The sequence below is a fragment of the Triplophysa dalaica genome, chromosome 16, assembly GCF_015846415.1.
Source record: "Triplophysa dalaica isolate WHDGS20190420 chromosome 16, ASM1584641v1, whole genome shotgun sequence".
NCBI classification, from domain to species: Eukaryota; Metazoa; Chordata; class Actinopteri; order Cypriniformes; family Nemacheilidae; genus Triplophysa; species Triplophysa dalaica.
The window spans coordinates 14570134-14592692 of record NC_079557.1 but is presented as its reverse complement, the minus strand read 5'-3'; the positions used below and the strand labels follow the sequence as shown (position 1 = coordinate 14592692).

Sequence of the window (22559 nt, the reverse complement as noted above, 5' to 3'; positions counted from 1 at the left end):
GTTTCCATTAAAACTCCACTGGAAACCATTAGGTTTATTAAATACCTTTTTTGTAGTGTGTTTTGGACATTATTTGGGTATGATTTAATGGTCTCATCAACAGAACCCAACATATCCCAGTAGAGACTTTTGTTTCCATTACAACCAATAAAATTCCCATCATAACCATTAAATCCAACTGAATTTATGATGGTTGTTATCGCTCTTTCAGCAGTTTTCGCATTATAAACTGCTAAAATATGGTTTATTCCTGCTCCTTGTAGATCCAGTGGAGGAAAATGTGTTAAAGTAGAATGATTCTGCTCATTTATGTCCCTTTTTACTTGGCCATCCAATCACAGCGCAGGAGGGGCGGGACGAATACCGAATCAACAAATCGGCAAATACCTGTAGGCTACAACCTTATCGTTCTATAGGGGCGTAATTTCCACTGGGGACAGGGGGGATATGTCCCCCTCACTTTTCAAAATCCTGTTTGTGTACCCCTCACTTTTAAATTTGTTTGTAATGATTTATAATCACACACAGAGAAGTACTAGGACCAAGCAGGACAAAGAGAGTCTGTGTTGATGCGCACATTGCGTGCACACTCTAAAAATAGATCACTGTCAGATTGTTTTCAATCACATGGTTTTGATTAGAATTTAATCGTTTTTTTTTAAATGGTCGTTGATTCGGCAGGCTATGTTAAGCTCTTTTCTTATAATCGACTTCTATGGGGAAGAAACACGTACGCGTAAGTTATTACTTTTTGTGTTTAATAAGGACTCGTTCTTTTAACAGCAGTACGTTTTTATGACAAGGCTTGACAGAAACATGGGCCTTCCTGGTCATTGTTTAGGTACGTTTAACCTCGTTAAGCATTTCAGAAAGTCATCCGGCTCGTCTCCTTCCGACCGCAGATTCAGATTTACAAGCCATGTTTTCCTCCGTTTCTCAGTCAATGCTCGCATTTTCTCCTTCATGAACATTAAATTATGCTACACAATAAAAACAACTTTTAGTTTCATGGTTTATTCAATTAAAACAATCAAAACAACACATTTTTTCCCTGCTTAATAGGGCTAGTTGTTATAATCCCACAATTTTGCACAGTTGAATTCCCCAATAGGAGATTTCCCACGCCTTGTGCAGGGGGAAGCAGTCAAGAATCCTCTTTGTTTGGGCTTTAATGATTATAGAACTACATAGGATAGTTACCTTTCCTTGCCATTATCAGAGAGACATCTCATGAGTGTCCCAATTTCATCACATTATCATGAGTGAACGATGGCTTTTGGTGAGGTGCTGCTGGTAATCCCCTTTGTATGGTTCCCATCAATGCGACACATCGTCAGTTGTGCACCTCAGCCTCATTTGGTGTTTCAGCCCTTTATCCAAAGAAACCCTCAGCCAAGGGAGGCCCCCCGCAGGTTGATCAGTCCTGGGTTTGCAGTGGGCGGCTATCACTGCAGCTCAAAGGCACAACAGTCATTGGCCACCGGTCCTGAGAATCGAACCGGCAACCTTCTGGTCACGAGTTCGACTCTATAACCATTAGGGGCAACTACCCAAACCATTAATGCATGCTCAATGGCCCCGGATCCGTATGGCATAACATTACAATATATTACCAAAAATATTAAAGCAACCATACACGCCAACCCGTTGGCTAAGGCTGTTATAGCCCCACTGGCTCCGTCAATGCAAGATCAGTGCCCCCAGTCCCGTATGGCATAACAATACAACACCATTTTATTACGTGGTCACTTTGCAGCCCATATTGCGTCCTTCTGTTTCAACCACAGCCAGTGGCTGCTTCTCTATGCGACAGTGGCAAGTTCTTTGACTACCGTCCGTCGGGCCTGTCCTCTGATCCCCACTTTCTTAGGCAGTCTTGTAGTGGAATTGGAAACAAAGCCCCTGCAGCCCACTTCCACTGGGAACACTTTCGCTGTCCATCCCCGATCTTCGGCCTCCGCTGTCAAGTTTGCATACAGGAGATTCTTTCTTTCAAATGCTTTGTTAATGGTCTCTTCCCAAGCTACAGTCAACTCAACCATGAGGACTGTCCTACTGGAGGAGGACCACAGAACCATGTCTGGCCGCAGGTTGGTCGTTGCGATTTCCATGGAGAAATTAAGTCTGTGGTTTAAATCAACTTGCATTTCCCTATCCCTTTCCCTACTCAGCAGACCAGAATCTGGGGTTAAGCTGCCACTCTCTTGGTGTCTACTGCTGCAGAAAAGCACTTCAGAACATGATTGTGGGGTCATGCGTATTTCCCTTGTGTCAAACTCTTCTTACAACCCACAAGAATATGTTTGAGGTTTACTGGAGCTGTCCATAAAAAACATGCAGATTTGTTTGTGAGGGCAGCAAAACATATGTAGCTCTTATGATAACACTTAGCATGTTTGTTTCCATACTCCACAACTCACTCAAAGTGATTTTGCGCCGTTAAATGGCATCCCACCTCATCCAACAGCCTTGCTGGGCTTGAGAGACCGCTCTGCGCATCTACTTGCTTCCTCTTGACGCCGAATTTCGTCCACTACCAGATGACGCTGTTCCTTTGGTTTCCCTTTTTCGCTACATGGGTGTGGTTAACCCCAAACCAAGTCCCCCTCTGCCATGTTACACGTGTCCCACGATGTCCTTAAGTCTGAGGGCTGCCTTTGCATCTCCTACCGCTGTTGTTGGGTTCCATTTACTTCCTGTCGCTACTGTTGGAGCAGCATCTCTTACACAGGGATCACAGGATTCTTTGAGCGTCATCTCTAAACTTGTTTTTGTGCATTTATATTCCTCCACAAGGCTTGAAATGAGAATCACTTGTGTATTCACCAATCTATCCAGGTTATTGGCGTAAGACACCGTGAGCTCATACATTGAAATTGGCCACATCAGGAGTTGCAACAAGCCAAATTCGAAGCACTCTTCCCAGGAAGATCTGAATTATTGATTTTCTTGAGTCCACTGGCTATCTCTTGCCTGAGTTGTTCAACCTGTTAAGAATCTTTAATGTCTGCGGTGTACCACCGTCCAAGGCTTTTGATGGTCTTTTCCTTGACCGTTGGTATGGGCTCACTCTTTATACAGAATCTGTCATTGGTAAGCCTGCCCTTGACAATAGAAATGCTGCGGGATGTGCTTGGTTTGACCTCCATTTGTGCCCAACTAATGCTCTCCTGGAGCTTAGCCAGCAGTAGCTTTGTACATGCTTAGGTTCTTGAGATGGTTGTCATGTCATCTATGTATCCCCTGATTGGAGGTAAGGGGTGAAATTGTGCAACCTCCATCTGTTGCCACGCGGTGGTACTATTTTGTGTGATAATACAAAATTGGAGACCCTGAAAATATGCCTTAATCAGCTTTGTTACCTGATCTGGAACATGGAAGAAGTCAAAGGCTGTCCACAGTAGCTCATGTGGCACTGATTCAAAGGCATTGGCAAGATCTAGAAAAACCACATGCAGGTCTTTCTTCTCCTTTTTTGCCATTTGCAACTGGTGCCAGATGATGTTAGCATGTTCCAAACATTCAGAGAAACCCCCTATGCCTGCCTTCTGCACTGAAGTGTCAATTAAGTTTTTTCTTTTCAGAAGTCCTGAGAGTCTATTGGCCACAACACTGAAGAAAATTTTACCTTCCACATTCAATAGGCTAATTTGGTGAAACTGGTCAAGGAATTTTGAATTTGTGATAGGATTCAAATCATAAACATGTCCACCTTTTTGTGTCCACCCACTTCTCAAACCAAAGTTACACCCTTGTCTGTCTACAATGCCTGAAATAAAAATTTAGGATTCGAGTGCCAATGTCTGTATAAGGTAATATCCATGGACTATCACAATATATATATATATATTAAATAAACAAACTATCTGCAAAACTAATACAAGTTTGACAATACTTAGGCAGACATTCCGTATCAAGGCAAACAATGTGCATCAACGGGTTGTCAAGCGCCCACAGTTGTCGTTTTCAGACTCGTTTAAATACTCAAATGAAATATATGGAGCCTCAAATAAGAGGCACAGAGAAGGCTCATGGCACAATTTTAACTAACAATCGCTGTCAGAATCGCAAAAGTAGACAAACAGCCATCTGGTGAATTATGGTAGAGGTAGAGCCCACTATAATGCAACCTATACCCAAAAATACGGTAAAATGCAGAACCCCTTTCTCCTAACTTTCTTTTAGTTTCTATTCTTTTTTAGAATCTGTTGCATTAATTTCAACCATCGGAATTCAGTAACAGGAAATAGATTACAATCATAATATTTTAATCAGAGATTAGTTTTTTCTGGGAATGGAATGGGGGAAAATACCTTGTTGTAAAAGGCCTTACTGAGATTATAACAGGTATAATATTACCCAAATTTTATTAGTAGTGCGTTATATTACTGCGTTACATCAAAAACGAATCTATTACTGTTATATTTTTACTTTTGTAATGCGTTACTCCCAACACTGTTAAAAGACATATTTAACTTGTCAAAAAGACTGTCAAAATTATTTGCTTCATCTGGTTTGCCGTGTATTATTAGTTTTGAGAGTAATAAATTCATTTGTGGAATGAAAAATAAACAAACACAGTGCTTCATGAGAAAACCGGCTATCAACACTGTGTGACTGTGGTGACAGTATGACATACTTACCGCCCAGCGCTTGCTTCATCACAAAATCCATGATGCACTCAGATATCTGGACCTCTTAAAGCTAAAGGGAATGTTGCATTTAGTCGAGCTGTGGTCCTGATTATGTTGATCCTCCAAAGTGTGTATAATGTCCTGATGAATCCTCCAAACCTATTGAGAGTGTAAAGATATCTGTGTCAGAAAATAGAGATCATTAGAGAATCAATACAATTGAACTGGAGATCCAAAATGTTCAACCTTCAAACAGGTTACATCATTACTGGTAAGTGAATGAAATAGGAAATTTCTTTATATCAAACAAATGTTATGTTCCTTTTGTAGACAAAGATACACAGCAGGCACTTAATATGACTTTACCAAACTCTGAAAAAAAGTACAAACTATTGCTTACAGGGAAACATTGAACATCTCCTGCACCTCCTGATTTAACGCTCATGCATTCTGACTTATTTACAATGTTAAACATGCTGGCTTCTCATGCTTAAAATGATCAACTTGTCAAAAAACGAGTTGGACGTATGTCGTAGTATTTCTTTGGTCGATACACTCCCCTAAGTTTGTATATTTTTCGGAAAGGTTTTTCAGAACATGAAAAAATGCTACATATGAACTTTTCTCAGTCCCCTATTGGGCAATTCTCCCGGAAAAGCATGCCTAGATCAAAGTTAAAAAAGTAGCCCACCCACGCACCAAGCGACGAGCGATAGGAAGACTCGCTAATCAAGATGGGCAGCGCTGCATCAAGATTGGCTGCGCTGTGGGCCTGCCGCTGCAGCTCCTTACTCTTCTTACTCTTCTCTCTAGTGAGAGAACTTGAAATGTGTTTTTTGTTCAAGGCAATTCAGTGATGGATGTTATATAAACGGTGGATATAACGCTGTATTTGCAGATTGTTTGAAACTGATAGATGGAGCGGTTCCAGAGCTAAAAGATGCCGGACATGAACCGCATGTGGTAAGTGAAACTAAGTCATATGTCTTTGTTTTGTTGGCAATCGGCGCATACGTGCATAATGTAAACAACATGAACTTCTAGTGAATCAACAGTTATGCAGGGATAATGCCATAAAGTATTTTTTTATGCTGGTGATTTATATACATATGCATATACATCTGTATATATCTTTTATACTGTAAATGTGATCAAACTAAATACTCTTCAAAGATGCGAAGAATGCAAGAAAACTGGCAGAAACTCCACATTCAACCGGACCTTTAAAATACATTGTGTAAAGAAACCATAATGATACCAAATCCAGAGATGAAGACACTACAAGTTCAATGCACATGAATGGAGATTAGATAATAAGAGAGAATTTAGCCAAACTAGCAAGATTTTGCAATATTTACGAACTAGCATCCTTTATACATTTGCTTTCCGAAAAGCTGCTTACCAGTTAACTGACTGTTGCAATGTGAAGAACTAACTAAATGGCAAAATAAACGTAATGCATGAATAGCTAGAACATGGCACAGCGTCCACTGCCTCTTGATAAAACATAAACCTCCCTCTCCATCTCTCTCTCTCTTTCACATTCATCCCCTCCCACACTCCACACCCTCATCTTTACAACGCCTTTCACTAAAAATAGCCAAATTATATTTTAGTAAAATTTAGATTATAACACTGATCTCAACATAAAACCCCTCAACCAAAGTTTCTGCTTGTGCGTACTGTAGTCCACATAAGTTTTCCTTTATTTTTAGGGTCTGTAGATTCTTAAATGTTCCTGTATACAGTATTTTAGGAATCTACAGTATATACCCCCCAGCTGCCCATATTTGATAAGGTTTAATACTGTAATTGATCTTCCTGTACCATGTCTGATTAGCTTAACACATCACGTCCTTCATTGACCTTCTGTTCAACCTGATTCTAGTACAACCACCGCTCTGTCAAGTCAACACAACAGACTACTTTGCAATAATGCAACATGGTTGCCTGTATTTTGTATAACCATCCAAACCTACATTAAACTGGGTTCAGTGCGTGTCATCAATTCTAAGTCTGCGTATGCAATTTAACGCAATATAATGCTTATTTTATATACACATACAAACATAAAGAATTGCTTTACATTTAGTTAGAATGGAAATTTCCCATACATGAAAAAAATGTTTACATTTTATAAACCATCAATGCACTGATAGCTTATAAACGTGTGTTGTGCTACAGGCACATGAATGGAATCCCATAAAGAAGAAAATACATTTGAAGAGGATGATAAGCTATTAATCAAGTCTATAAACAGATCCTTACGTAAGCTTCATTGACATAACATGAAATCTGACAGCTTTTTATTGATCAAAACAGACATTCACTGAAAGTAATATTGCAATAATGTGATAATTTATCTATAAATTAAAATGCTTATTAGACCAAACAGTGTGATATATTCTTGCCATCCAGACCTAAAAAACGTAACAGCTTAAAGCACGATTTGAGTCGGCAGTGACTTTGGCCAACCAGGCGTGAAATTATTCCTCTTCGTATTAAAGAATTTATCCTTCACACGCTGATGCAATGAATGAAGAGAAACACAGCTTTTGTACGTACAGCAAACCTCTTCAAAGAGGTTATTACTTTAGGTTGGATAAGCAGAATAAACTCTTTCTATGTGATTTTGCCCCTTCATAATGCTTCTTCGCTATGGAATCGCATAAACTCTAATAGCAAACAATGACCACAAATGAAAATGCATGGAGACACGTGGATCTGAATGACTTACTGTTAAGGTATAGTACCCATACTCCACTTCAAGTGATGTTGGTGCAGATAAGCTGTACTTGAATCTGTCCACATCCTGTTTTATCTCCTTACACATCCTTTCAAGGACAACCATTTAGAAGCGATACACATGGATTGCAACCATTAAGACACACAGCTATGTACCTTTAGCCCATGCTTAATGACTCTCTTAAAAGAGGCCCGGAGGCAGTTCAAATCAATAGACAAGTAGAGATGCCTGACTACTTGACAACCCGGCTGGAGCTTTGAGGGCTTTTTAGGGCTGGCCTGAGTGCAAATACATAACTATAAAACACATAACGACTATAGAGCCTTTCTACTAGGCAACTTCTTATTAATAAAGATGTTGTGAAAGCACAACACAGGACATACCAGCCAAACCGTCATCTGGTTTCTTGAATGCTTCAAAATGCCATATGTTTGCATGACAGAAGAGCAGTGACTAGATGAATGATAGAGTATAAATTGCCATAAAAACTGTCAAAATTAGATATTTAAAACATCCAAGAACAGCTATATGGTCGAGAACGTTTAGGCACACCCCCTTAGCGATCATCTTATACTGTAGAGTAGACCAGTATTATTTACTGTATGCATAAAATGAAAGTGGTAAAAAATTGCATGAAATCTAGAGCCTTGTATCAAAGATGTTTTCATACCTTCGTTATGAAAAAAGATAAACTAATAGTTCTCGAATAGATTACAAAGAGGGCTGTAAAACGATTAATTCCATCCAGAATGAAAGTTTGTGTTTACATAATATATGTCTGTAATATGTGTACATATTATTCTTGTATTTCTTAACACAAACATATATATATATATATTTATATATATGAAATATTTACATGTATTTATTTATATTTACCAATAATTCTTTTGTTTTGTGGACACTGTGACAGTACCAAGTATTTTATGCTTGTTGTGTTCTGTGTGGAAGCACATGGACAGGAGGCTCTGTTCCATGTTCCTGCCTTGCCAAAGAGAACGTTTTGTTTTATGTTTTGTTATGAGTTTATTGTAAGTCTTCAGTTGCTATTATTTTCTTGTTTGCCCCATCACAATTTTTTGCTGAATAAAAATGATTATGTGCCTTTGAAAATAAATTATGAAAATATACTTAATATAATTATGTTCCTGTTTTTAACAATTGAGTTAAAATAACTTTAAAATTTTGGGAATAAAATCTACTAATTTTGCTTGTTAAGATTTTAATTATTTTTAAATAAATCCAACTCTATTTTATTATGATAATTGGTCAAATTAAATGTACTTATTTATTTTGTTTTGAGACTACTACTGATTTTTGTAGGTATGACTAACTTGGCAGCTGATCTGTAGTTCTTAGCATGCTTCATATCTGACTGCATTAGAAGATAATTTTTCCAGGTTTTAAGTGTTTAAGTGCCTTATTCATGTTTTTTGTTGATTTATCTTTGAGATTTAGGAGAGTATTGGTATTATTTTTAAGTTCAGGTTTTTTAAGTTGTTACCGTTGTCCAGAAGAGCGGTACTTGTGCCCAGGCTGAGGGAGGCAGGATGCTAGTAATGAAGTGTGTGATTTCACTTATTGAGTAGTAAGGTGGTAATGCCAGTACAGAGACCACCAGTCTCTTCTTACTTGACCGTCTATGTTGTAAAAAATTGTATATTTCAATATTAAAGTAATTGATCCGTGAAGTTTGAGTTAAGAGTTTTTTTACTTTAAGTAACATTTACTTGATATTTAAAAAAATATATATATATAATAAGTAGAATTTACATTATTCTGGTTAGTAAATTGTACTTAAATTATAGCAGCAAATTTTACTTCAAAAAAAGTAAATTCTATAAGTTATATTTTTCAGTGCATGTGCCTAACTGGTTTAACAAAGGGATAACATTTTCATTAAAAGATAAAACAAATGGATTCCTGATAAAAATAATACTCTTAACAGTTACTGACATTTCCAGCCCAAGATACAAGCCTGAAATAAGGATGAACAATATTTTTCCGGTCAGCTGTACGAACATGATGCTCTTGGCATGCAACACACTTAGTTACATTTATTCTGTGACATTTCTGTTGGGTTTCCCAAGTCAATTTGTGCTTCAATACTTTTTAATCAAGAAGGACAAATAGTGAATATGCTAGAAAATTTGAAAACACTACTTGAACCTAGTGGTTTGCCACACCCTTTAGTGTTAAATGAATAATTTATCATTTAAAAGCACAGCCGATTATAAACTTAAAACGATTCAACCCTCTCTGTAGACATGACTGGACAGTAAAAAATAAGAAGCGGTATAGTTCCAGCACAAGCGAAGCAGCGTGATGTTGTGGGAAGGATAAAGGCAGGGTATGAAGGGTAATTGGGTTAAACTCAGAGATACTCTGCCTTCTTCACAAACTGATTCTGACAGAATAGCCTCATTGATGATTAGATTAAATATGTGGCATCATTGCCTGGCTGGCTAGAATACTTTCAAGATCAATCGCAACACATGGCAGCCTGCAGCAACCTGTACAATCTCAGCATGGATATTAATATATCATGCCTGGAATCATTTTGTCGGAAATTACATTTACTAGCACAACAAAACATCTGGTGATTTAGTACTAAATCCCATACAGAGATGTGTGTCGCACGCTGCACATGTGTTGCTTCAGTACTTGAAACTGTGCTAAATTAATACCAGAATACTAGAAATGACGTGTATTTATGAGTTAAATAAAATTTATTAGGATGTAACATGGCTTAAAATGAACTGTAAGAAAGTCTGACACTCACTGGTATATCAAAATCAAAATACATACTGTACAAACAATGTACAAAAGAAAAAAATATAATTTTGTCATGATCAAATGAATGTAGGAAGCCTAATGTTGTTTTTCTCCAGAACTACATGTGGTGCAGAAATTCTCCCATTAAAACAAAATCACAAGCTGTCTTCATGTTGTTGTGACAGGTGCCTCATCATGTGACACAATAACCTGCACTGTTTGACGCTGTTGTTGAAAGAAGAAGCTAAATGTAGGCCTACTAAGTACTGCAGTGGGACTATGGTATTATAATGGTATCAGATTGTACCACAATGGTGATAAATATAATTGTTTGTCATGGTATTAATGTAAATGTTATGGTACTCCGAGGTACTTCTAAAGCTCTAGGGTATACTAAAGGATGTCCAAAAAACAACAGTGTTATTTCTTAGTAAAGACAAACTACATGAGACCTCTTTAATATCTCAATTATGACTCCTAGACATCAATAAGATTAAATGCAGAGCAAATGAAAATTTTTGCTTCAGTGCCTCAGACATCTCATATCTGAGAAAAAAATCTGAAAAAACTCACAAACAATTAAAGTTTCAATAGAGATCTCTAGAGATGACAGAACTCAGATTTGTCAATTCTTCTGTCAAAGTCAATGTTATTGAAGATTTCAATATAAAATCAAAGGTTTCTCATCATTTACCTCAAATGCAATTTTGTGAGAAACGTCTGAGTTGACACTTAAATGAAACACAACTGAGAACTCAAAATCAAGTCAAATCTCCTGAGACTTCTTGGTACATTTTGTAAGTATAATGCCTTATAAACGTTTCCCTAACAAAACTGTTTAAAGGTCTGCGCTAACCAACTGGCCCCCATCTTCACAAAGATCTGTGACAGATCTCTGGAGCTGTGCGAAGTTTCCCACTGCTTCATACGCTCCACTATCATTCCGATCCCCCAAAAATCCCAAATCACTGGATTTAATGACTACAGACCTGTCGCTCTCACCTCTGTGGTTAAGTCATTCGGGACTTTCGCAATCAGCACTGGTGCCCCTCAGGGATGTGTGCTTTCCCCACTGCTCTTCTTACTGTATACAAACGATTGCACTGCAAAAGACTCCTTTGTCAAGCTCCTGAAATTTGCAGATGACACTACCATCATCTGCCTCATCCAACAATGGAGACGAGGCTGCATACAGACAGGAAGTTGCAGAGCTGGCTGTTCGGTGCAATCACAACAACCTGGAGCTTAACACGCTGAAAACAGTGGAGATGATAGTGGACTTCAGGAGAACCTCCCCTGCATTCCCCCCACTCACCATCATTAACAACACTGTGGCTGGAGTAGAGTCATTCAGGTTCCTTGGTACTACCATCTCTCAGGACCTGAAGTGGGACACTCATCGCTAAAAACAGCCCAGCAGAGGTTGTTCTTCCTTCGCCAGCTGAGGAAATTCAACATGCCAGAGGAACTGCTCACACGGTTCTACTCGACCATCATCGAGTCTGTCCTGTGCTCATCCATAACTGTCTGGTTTGGTTCAACTCATCATTAAGAGACTACAACGAACAGTCAGGACTGCTGAGAGGATTGTTGGTGCCCACCTGCCCAAACTCCAAGATCTTTACACCTCCAGAAAGAGAAAAAGGGCCAAGAAAATCATGTTGGACCCAGTTCACTCCCTCTTCGAACTGTTGCCATCCGGCCGGCGCTACAGAGCAATGACCACCAGAACTGCAAGACACAAGAACAGTTTTTTCCCGCAAGCTGTACTTAGCATGAACAATTAAAAGCTCTTACTAAAGTCCATCACATTGCCCCCTTGCGCACATTGCGCATAGCATCTGGAAACGGTACATTGTAAGAAACAATAGGTTAAATCTGTAAATAACACATCTGTGCATTATTGTTTATTTAATTCTCTTTTTTTCTATGTTAATGTATATTTGCACTATGTTTGCACCATGTGTAAATTTTCTTCTGCACTAAGCTTGTGTCTCCAAGTCAGATTCCTTGTGTGTGTAAACAATTGTAATAAAGCTTCTTCTGATTCTGATTTGCTGTATCTTTGAAGATGCACAATAGTTCTTTGGAATACAATTATGTGCCCAAAATGGTACGTTTATGTTCTTTTATATCTGTAGACTGTAGAGAGATCTTTGCACCCAACCCTTCAGAAAAGACACACGAAATTAACATGTGCAAAAAACAGATGTGAACACATCATCAACACACCATGTGTTTCACATGGAAATTTAGATGGAATTCACACAAAAGTGTTCCAAAAACACATTTCGCACAAATTTTTGCTCATGGAAAACACATGTTGAATTTGTGTGTCTTTTTCTGTAAGGGCAGTGTCAGTGAAAAGTACAGTTTTGTACTTTTTCTGACAGTTTATTTTACTTACGTTTCTTAAAAAACATTTAATGTTAATAAACAAAGATTGTTATACTTCTTTCTATGATGTGAAAACCTGCACCAACTGTACATGTGTCCTTCTCAAAATGACTGTGACTAATTAAGGGGAAATACAGAAACAGGTGGAGCGTCACCAAAGCAACCGTTTCTTATGCAAAATGTCAAGCGAGATTGGAGAACAAGACTAGCTGCAGGGAGTTCAGCACATGAGCTCTTCATTACTGTGACTCTTGTGGCTTGGCCAAAAGGAAAGCTTTGCGTTAAATTTTTGAGAGCTTGCCAGTGAATGAAAGAACAGCCACTGGGAAAGACATCTTGTCAGGCTCTTTAATAAAGTATTCTTACAGAGAGCACTGCTGAGGGTCTGCTCGCATTAATTCTTTCTTTTATAAATTATTCTTCTGATTCGTGATGGTCCTGTCTAAGAAATTTGACTGCAATATTGCATGTGACTAAAGCTGGAAGTGGAAAAAAGGAAAATGCTACACTGTGATTTCCCATATTTGTCTTTTATTACATGCACATACTCGATGTAATGATACCCTTTGTAGTGAAAACAAAAAGATATAGATGAACATCAAACCTAAAATGGTGAAAACCAAGATCTTTTTTTTTACAGAACTGAAGTCAATAATAACGTTTTTCAATAACCTTATAATTGGTTTCAGCACCAACAACATTAACATTATGTGGCCCAAACTTAACTTCCGATAGACCTCTGAAAAGAAATGATCTCTCTGAAATTAGAATCAATAACTGTTGAGTACTTTTTATGTAATTCAATATAATTCATTTAAAATATTATTATAAATTAAATATAAAATAAATTGTTATATTACAACCAAACACAGACTGAAAGGTAACTTCAGGCCAGGTGCGTCCGTCCGATGAAACATCTATATTTATTATTTTCAAACATGAAAATCCGTTTCATAACAAGTTTTCTTATTCCCTTATTGCACAATTCTCCTGGAAGAGCACGCCCACGCATCAACCACCAAAAGCAGGGAGAGCAGGAGAACTGCGTTCATAAAGTTCAGCTGTGTTTGTTTGTTGACTGCATTTCGGTGAGGAATGTTATATAAATGGTAGATATAACGCTAGATTTGGAGATCACTTTAAACTTATAGATGGAGGGGTCCTGCAAAACTATTCGATAAATCCTCAAGATTAAAATGAGGTATGCTGAAAATGTCTGAGTAACGGGCACTTTAATTGAAATGTTAGCAAAACATTGTTAGAATAATTATTTGTTAGCTGGAAATATTGTTGTTCTTACAAATAATGTTATGTTAACTGCATTTATCAAGATCAACCTACTCAACTTACGAAGTGGCTTATTCATAAAAATTCATACGTTCTGACTTGTACAAAAATGTAAGATTACTAGAAAAAAAGCAACACTGATGCCCCACCCCTTACTTCGCTCCTAACCCTAATGTCTCTAGATCATATGAATTCAAATGAGTTAGCCCACATTAGCCACAATGAGATTTTGTTGGATTTGCAAAATTCAGAGTCAACATTAACCCACTGAGGCCAGCATATGAATATTACACCTCCTGCTGTGTGAGAGCTGTTAAGGACACTTGATTTCAGGAAGGGGGTCTGCGACTACTTCCAGTGACCTCCCGCTATGTAATTGTCATAGCCAATCATAGCATGCTGGGTTGGGCTTATGCAAGAGGTCACGGGAAAGCCCTTCTCCATCGGGGGCCAATTAGCTTCTGTCACATTAAAGTTTTCATTTCAGCTACACGTTACAGCATTCTTTCTGACTGCACTGCTCTACACTACGTTTACACTTTCTGTTGTTCTGTATTAAAATATGATAAACAGAAGGCCTGACTGTGAAAAAATTACCTCGTGGTGAAGCTGCACAACAATTTCAAGCAAAATCTTTATAAAATACAGATTTTGTTTATACAGTATATACATGTGAATGGACCACCTGTGCAAAGAGATTAAAATGTATGACTGTATGCTTGGCCTGTTTTCAAAACTCCTGCCAGTTTTGCTTTTTATTTTGCATACACACTTAAAACAATAATATACAGAATATTTAACCAAATAATAACTTTGTTCAGTGAGTCACTTTCTGACATTTAAAGTTGGTTGAAGTTAAACCTCCTATAGACTTTCAGCCCATGCATATATAATAGTTAAACATATCTTCATGAAATGCATATCTGTTGACCTATTGGTCGTAACTTTAAGCTTGTTCATGCACCTTCTTTGTGTCTGAAGTGTTTGTGTGTGACTGTGCAGTGGTTAAGCACTGAGAGAAGGCAGAAATCTGGGAAAGAGAGATAAGCTTTCAATTGAAATGGTCGTGGCGAGACCATTCTCACATTCCAAAGAGAATTCTCTTCAGACCATTTTGCCAGATTAAAGGTCTTTTAAATTAGAATCAACCTCTTCAACATCTGTCCACAGCTTTTGTGGTAACATATACAAAATCCTAAACAAATCAGGTGAAGGCAAAGCTTTATTGGTTTTGGAGATGTTAAAAGACACCTCAAGATAAATCTATATGGAACATTTCATGGAAAAGATATTCTTGGTTTTTACAAACAAAGTGTGCATGCACAAAATAAACGCATATCTTAAAAAAGCATGCATATAAATAAACCGCCTTTGCAGAAAACAGCGTTTACATAGAAAGTTGAGATTTGCCAGGTTTCTCGCGTACAGTGACATCACCATCGGTAGTCTGTCTAGTCATTAAAAATGCTGCGGGAAATCAGTCAGAAACTGTTTTTTATATCTCTTCTCGAGTCCGCTGTTCCTGCAAATAATAATGGTTTTCATTTTGCCGTTTTTACGTCAACTGCATCATTCGAGAGTTGACTTTTACGTGTTATTTTACTATTATTTCCATTTGGGACTTTTACTATTGCGCTGTCAGACATGTGCACATAAACAAACTGAGTGAAAACCGGTAAAGGTGTTTACATGCAACGCAATATCAGAGTAATGGGCAAAAAACTACCTTTGCCGAGTGGGTTTCGCTTACGCCGTTTATGAGCTTTCCCCAATAAAAGAAAATACTTTTACGCGTTTACATGACCTTACTTGTTATCAGGTTCTATTGTATGTACACAAAACAAGAAAATATATTTTTCCAATGAGTTTTACAAACAAAAAATGTCAGGTCTCTGGTCTAGCGTCTGTGGGGTTTGTTTTACTTATGTATTGTTAGGGTTGTCGGGCACGTGGGTTTTGTTATTCCTAGTTTGTCACTTACTCAGTGTCTGCGTTTCACCCACTTCCCTCGTTACCTTGTTTACTCCTTCATCATTAGTTTATACTCTTCACCTCGATTTTCGGATTTTCCTGCTCTTTCTACAGCTGTTCCTTGTTTTCTTCCGGCTCACTTTCCCTTATATTCCCTGTGTCTTCTCTTGTCCGATGTCAGTCCGTTTGGTTTAAATCACCTGTGGGTTGTCCACTCTAGTCTAGTCTAGTCTAGTCTAGTGATTAATATCACCTTGTCTTGTCCAGGCTCCAGAGCTGTTAGTCTGCAACCGGAATCTACCCTTGTCTTACTCTCTGCTTAGTCAAGTATCTACGACTGCCATAATCTCTTCTCGAGGGATCTTGATGCTACCTCCAGCTGCCTGGGGAACCCACTGGTTTGCTGCACATGTGATTGCCGTCCTGACATCTTACCTCTTGGTTCTTAACCAGCTGTTGGTTTTGGGGATTGGGGCTACGGACTTCCACTGTCAAGCATACGGGAGTACCAGGGTTGTGCTCGTCATCTTACGCTCGAGGTAGCTACAGCAGTTTTGGCTCGAGCCTCTTGCTGGAAGGAAGCAAACCAGTTGAACCGTCATCAAGCGTATTCTTCCTTGACTCTTGTTGGAAGGAATCAAACCAGTCGAACCGTCATCAAGGGGATTCTTCCTTGGCCCTCGCTGGGCGGAATCACGTGTCTTGATCTGCTTTCAGCAGGTGGAATTATCCTTGGCCCTCACAGGGCGGAATAACCTTGTTTTTACCTGTCTGCAGCAGGTGGACTTTATCCTTGGCCCTTTCTGGGCGGACTCGTTTTGTTTTTGTGAGTTAAGTCTCTGACTATTTTTTTTCCCCCCTGCTGATATACGCACCTCTCGGTGCAGTCCCCTGAACCTCCCGGCCGAGCGCTCGAGCTTTTATTGACTTTTGCTGCCTTGACGTTCTGATTATCTGTCTTTGTGTCTATGATTCCCTGTACAATCCTTTTTGTGCTGGGTCGAATAAAACCAACCTTCTCCTGCATCTGACTCTTGAGTCGTTCATAACAAAAAAGTCCATTGCTTTTTACAAAGAACGATATTTTGAAGAATGTTGGTTACCTGTAGGCAGTACCCATTGTATGTACACAAAACCAAGGCAAATCATTGGTTGCTGCTACTGTCCGGTTCGCAACATTCTTTAAAATTCTACTTTTGTGTTCTGCAGAAAGTCAAACTGGTTTGAAATTACAAGAGAGTGAATAAATTATGGCGTAATTTCATTTTTGGGTGACCTATCCCTTTAAGTGAATCACACAAAGTTTAACCAATCTTTCAAACTGTACACTGTTGATCACTAAGTGACCTGTTCGTACAACAGTTTTTTTATCAGCGATAATCAGAAAAGACAACTTCTCTCAGTAAAAGCCCTCCAGCAACCTGTCACCACCACATCTACTGCCGGCTCATGTGGCTCACCATCTGTTTCATTAGAAATCTAAGAAATTTGGGGCATGTTAATGGAGACAATAGACCCATTGGCTGCACAAAAAGAATATGATCATAAAACCTCACAATGTGATTTGACGGATGTCGGACACAGCTATAAATAATTCATCTCTTGATTTCTCCCCTGCAGCTAGATCTCTCCTGACTACAATCGGCACCAATAACACTGCCACTCCACACCTGTCATGACCAACACCTCCCCGGGATGCTCTTACCACTTGCACTGCCATACAAATTCAGTGATATGAAAGTGACAAACTTTGTCTGTTTTTGTTGTGAATACTTTTTAAACTTTATAGATACGATTCAATTCTATAAATGTATATGTGAAGGATGTACAAAGGTGGCAGTAATATGTGATTTTGGGCCATTGGCAGATGAGCAAATTTTTAACAGGTTCACCTAAAAATGAAAATTCTGTCATCATTTACTCACCCTCAGATTGTTTTGAACCTGTATAAATGTCTTTGTTCTGATCTCACCCCCATTTACTGTCATAGTAGGGTAAATATATACTATGTGTGTCAATGAGAGATGAGATTTGTTTGGTTACTGACACACCAAATATCTCCCTTTGTGATTAGAAGAATAAAGACATTTATACAGGAACAATCTAAGGATAAGAATTTTCATTTTGGGGTGAACTACTCCTTTAAAGGTTATTTCTGTTTTGTTTTGTTTCGTTCCAATCTTTTAAAATCCACAAAGCAGCGCACATGACAAATTCATCAATAGCTATGTAATGGCCAAATAATAATTCTCATCTCATGACAAACAAAAAACACAAAAATAAATGCATAAATTGCATTAAATGTTCATACAGTGAACACTATGGCTATGTTAACACTCAGTAAACGTCAAGCATTTGCAGATTTATTCATGCAGAAAGTCTTCCAGTACTATACATGCATTTCATGCATCCCTTCTTTCTTTCACTTCTCATATATTTATCTTTTCTCCCTGTTTCAGAGCCTGCACATGAATAATGGTCAAGGGATAGGCATAATTCCAATTCTTGCCTGTGGCCAAAAGTAAGAAATAGAAATGCACATTTGCTGCGACGAAAAAGAAAGCCACTTTTAAACTAACTTTTAAACTTTTAAAACAAAATAAGATATTTTAAAGAACTTTGTTAACCAAAATCACTGAGAAATATCTTCTTGAAATATCTTATTTTGGGTTTCACAGAAGAAAGAGTCATATAGAGATTTTGAATTACATAAGGGTGAGAAAAGTATGACAGAATTGTATTTGTGGGCAAACAAAATTATCGCTTTCATTTTCAGTTTAGCTTTTTTCAGTTCAGTAACCATGTTGCTATAATTAATAAAGGGACAGTTCACCAAAAAATAACAACTCTGTCATAATCTATTGTTTACTCACCCTAAAGTTGTTCTAAATCTGTTATCTGTAATCTGATATTTGGAAGTATGTTAGTAACCACGCAGTTCTTGGCCACCACTGACTACTACATTAGGACAAAATTGCATAAGTAGTCAAAAGTTCCCCAGAACTGTTAAATGTCCAACATTGTTCAAAATATTTTCTTTTGTGTTCAACAGAACAAAGACATTTATAAAGCCATTTTTTCCTACAATAGTAGTCAATGGGGTCCAAGAACTGTTTGGTAACAAGTATTCTTACTAATATCTTTCTCTGTGTTCATCAGACAAAAGAAATGTATACAGATAATAATACAGATCTGTCTATACAGACTGTTAACCCTTTAAAAACAAACATGTACTGGGTTTGATGAACGTATTAAAATGATTTAAAGGAAAGGTTTATTTCAAAATTACTATTATTTGTATAAAACAGAACAATATTTTGGTCTCTAAAAGCAACACTATGCCACAGTTTGTGTCAGTATGTTAAGTAAGTCAATCTTAACCGAGCACAAAGGTCAAACACTTTGGTCACTAGAGTGGTCAGTTCATGATTTGCTCCATCTATTAATCTCAGTCTTTAGAATTCATAGAACAGGACAGATGTTTTGGACAAATCACCACAAAATAACAACATCTTGACAAAACTTTGAAGAATGTCATAATGATCCGATACAATTGAACAGTTCATTGTAATGGAGCTACTCTATATTAAGCCATGCTATACACTGAAGCTCAATGCAACTGTAGTATCACATTCTGCTTTCTCCTACACCCACTCATTGAAACACTGTGCATCTTAAGAAGATCTCTAATGCACCAAACTTCCTACAGACAAAGCCCAACATAAGCCCAACGCATTGCTTCTATTGCTCTTCGACCGGTATACCATGAAATCATGCTGTCCATCTATCAGGTGACAGATCCATCAATTGATGCACCTGCGCATTTTGTCATCTCTCTCTCTCTCTCTCTCTCTCTCTCACTCTCTCTCTTTCTCTCTCAATCAAACGCACGCTTCTGCATCTACCTCTTACCTGAAAACACACAACGCAGCTCAAATCACACTCGTCTTTTTCTCACAAGCACGATGCTGAAGCTGGCATATCACGCCTTACCCTGCGCGCCCAACCCTCTCCATCGCCGAGTTTGCGCCCCGGCAGCGTTCGGCAACACGCAGCGTTTAACGGCTCATACGCGCCGCGGCAGATCAAATGGATGCTGTAAAGAGAGCATGCGAGCATTTACAAACCTCCACGATTTGAGAGAGAGAAGTGTCGACTCTGTGCTCCTGACTGCTTTGAATTCAGCGTCTGATGTGTGCTGCTCCGTTTCCGATCGCCCCCTAGATTCTCTCCCTCTGCTGCCACCTCCCTCGATCACACCAAACACATTTACTGGCATGAAGAACAGCTACACACTACAAGAGCTATACAGAGTGGGAGGGGGAAGGCACTGTTTTGACCACCCAGATAAAGAGTGTGGATGTAACAGGTTTAGAGACACTTTTCCCGCACACTTTCCCCGCACTTAAAATAAATGCATAAAATAAAAGGTTGGGCTACAGGTTTTGAGCAAGAGAATTTCATAATTTAGGCTACTTTCACGCACGTGTACAACACATTTTGCGACCTGTAGGCCTGTTGATACAGTTGGCTAGTTGCCAAAAAAGAAGGCATGTCTGTAGAATGTTTTCTTTATGTTTTCTTAATGTTTAACTATTATTATATGTGACCCTGGATCAAAAAAACAGTCTTCAGTAGCACGGGAACATTTTTAGTAAAATACAAAAATACAGGGTATGGGTCAAAATTATCAATTTTTTCTTTTATGCCAAAACTCTAAAAAGGATATTCAGTAAAGATCATGTTCCATGAAGATGTTTTTTTAAATTTCCTACCTTAAATATATAAAACTTCATTTTTTGTGAGTGGATGGCCTGCCACAGTTCCTCTGATTAACAACTTCAAAGGCAATTTTCTCCCAAAAAAATGTTGCACTCTCAGAGTTGTAAAAGGTTGTATATCAGCCATATATTGTCATATTCCAACAGCTCATACATCAATAGAAACCTTATTTATTCAGCTTTAAGAAATTATGTAGCACAAGGCAAACTACACAATGTTAAAAATCCCGTAAAAACAATTTTCCCAGTAAAATTACATGTTTCCACATAGTACATGTTTTTCACATCTTGTAGTTTTTTACGTTTTTTGATCATATTTCAAACATATATGAAAGATTTGTAAAATAGAAAAAATAGGAAATAAACTAGAAAAAGAGACCAACTTTGACTATAATTGTATCTGTTACTAATATTTTGTTAAATTTTGGATCTTATAATAATAATACTTTGTATCCATTCTTTACATTTTAATTAGATTTGAAGAGCAATGATGTCAACTTTTTAACTTTTAAGTTATGCATCACCACTTCTGTAGATCTTATTTCTTTGATGGTAAAACAAACTAAATTTGTTTTATAGAATAACATTATTTTATTTGTTTTTTCAAAATTGAGGAGGAACATGTGGTCCGCACTTTACGGTTCTGTTTTGATACCTTGCCTAAAAGTCACCTGCCCTTTCTGTCACAAAGGTGCTGAAATTGTGCTGGACACTAATCACAACCAATAATGTTCAGTGACATTATCAGTCAGCAACGTGACATTAGGCGCATAGAGCCGTTTTGGTCTTTACACAAGAGTGTTTTTCCTTTCTGAAGGTCTGTGGGATGTTTTTGTATAAGTGCTGTGTACATTGATTACTGATCCCTCGTTACCTCCTCAATATAGACCTGAACAAATATTACTGGCAGGTGCTCAGGCTACACCGAGCAACACAATTAGTACAAACAAAGCGAAACATGAACCAGGCATCCGCAGAAGAAGACATAGGCCTAGATGGGATCTGATTTCAGAGCTGAACGCTGCTTTCCAGACCGGTTTTACTAATGACATCATGTCTGGAAAGAGAAAACAATGACGTTTATGCAGCTGTAATGGATCCACAATGAAATCATAATCCATGGATGACTGTGAATCCTCCAAACCTATTATGTTGAGCTGTAATATCACTTTAAGAGATTTTGAATACAAGGTCAACTCAATGTATTGGATGAAAAATAAAGCATGCATGAGAAAAATGTAAAGGGGTAGGGGTTGTATACAATTATCACGAATCACATTAATAAAGCGTGATGCAAGTCATGACGTCCGAGACGGCAAAGATAAATCTTTGCTGCTCAAAAACACAATGCCAATTTAGCTATGAAGCGTTGATGATGCTGTAGTAAAAATGCATCATGCAGGCTACACGAATGACTTCAGAGAGCGTCCTTGCCTTATTCGGACAGATTAATGTCTAGTGTGCACTTGGCCGCCAACAAAGTCATGTACAGTTGTAAGTCTAGAGCTCCATGTTAGCAGCTTGTGGAACAGTTTTGAGACCTGTCCAAATGCTGGATCCAAAATGAAAGAAGTTTAGCATCCAAGTGTGTTTTTTTTCCCATGTCAGTTTACGTTTAATGGAGGTAAGGCATATCCTTCAATGCAGATAAATCATTTGTTGAGTTTGCTGCTTTGTTTCCTGCCGTAGGGGGTTAGAGCCTTTTAAATTGCTCACAAAGAACAACAGATGGTATGTAGCTCTTTTCTTCCAACTAGAAATGGGCAATAAACCTTTATTTATGAGACACATGAACAGCCTGGGAAAACACAGGCGTATCTCATCAGGAAAGTACAATGTTTACTTTAATCCCAGAGTCTATTTTTTTCTTTTTTCAATCTTCTTGCACACCAATGTGTTAACAAGACCAACACACATTTACAATCTATTAATTTGGCTGACACGTTTATCCAAAATGATTCACATTTT

At 38.1% G+C, this 22559-nt stretch overlaps 1 protein-coding gene across 3 annotated transcripts in view; it reads right to left on the bottom strand.

Moving 5' to 3' along the window:
* Positions 1-20068, bottom strand: part of cplx2b (complexin 2b) — a 30112-nt gene extending 10044 nt beyond the window's left edge. Inside the window, exons 1-2 of one of the 3 annotated variants that reach the window (XM_056770463.1) lie at positions 19938-20068; positions 4644-4814 (exon numbers count right to left, since the gene is read on the bottom strand). In XM_056770463.1, the coding sequence (XP_056626441.1) occupies positions 4644-4674 (31 nt within the window). In that variant the 5' untranslated portion in view covers positions 4675-4814; positions 19938-20068. The other 2 variants (XM_056770461.1, XM_056770462.1) reach the window with 2 other exon arrangements.
* Between the last annotated feature and the right edge of the window lie 2491 nt (positions 20069-22559).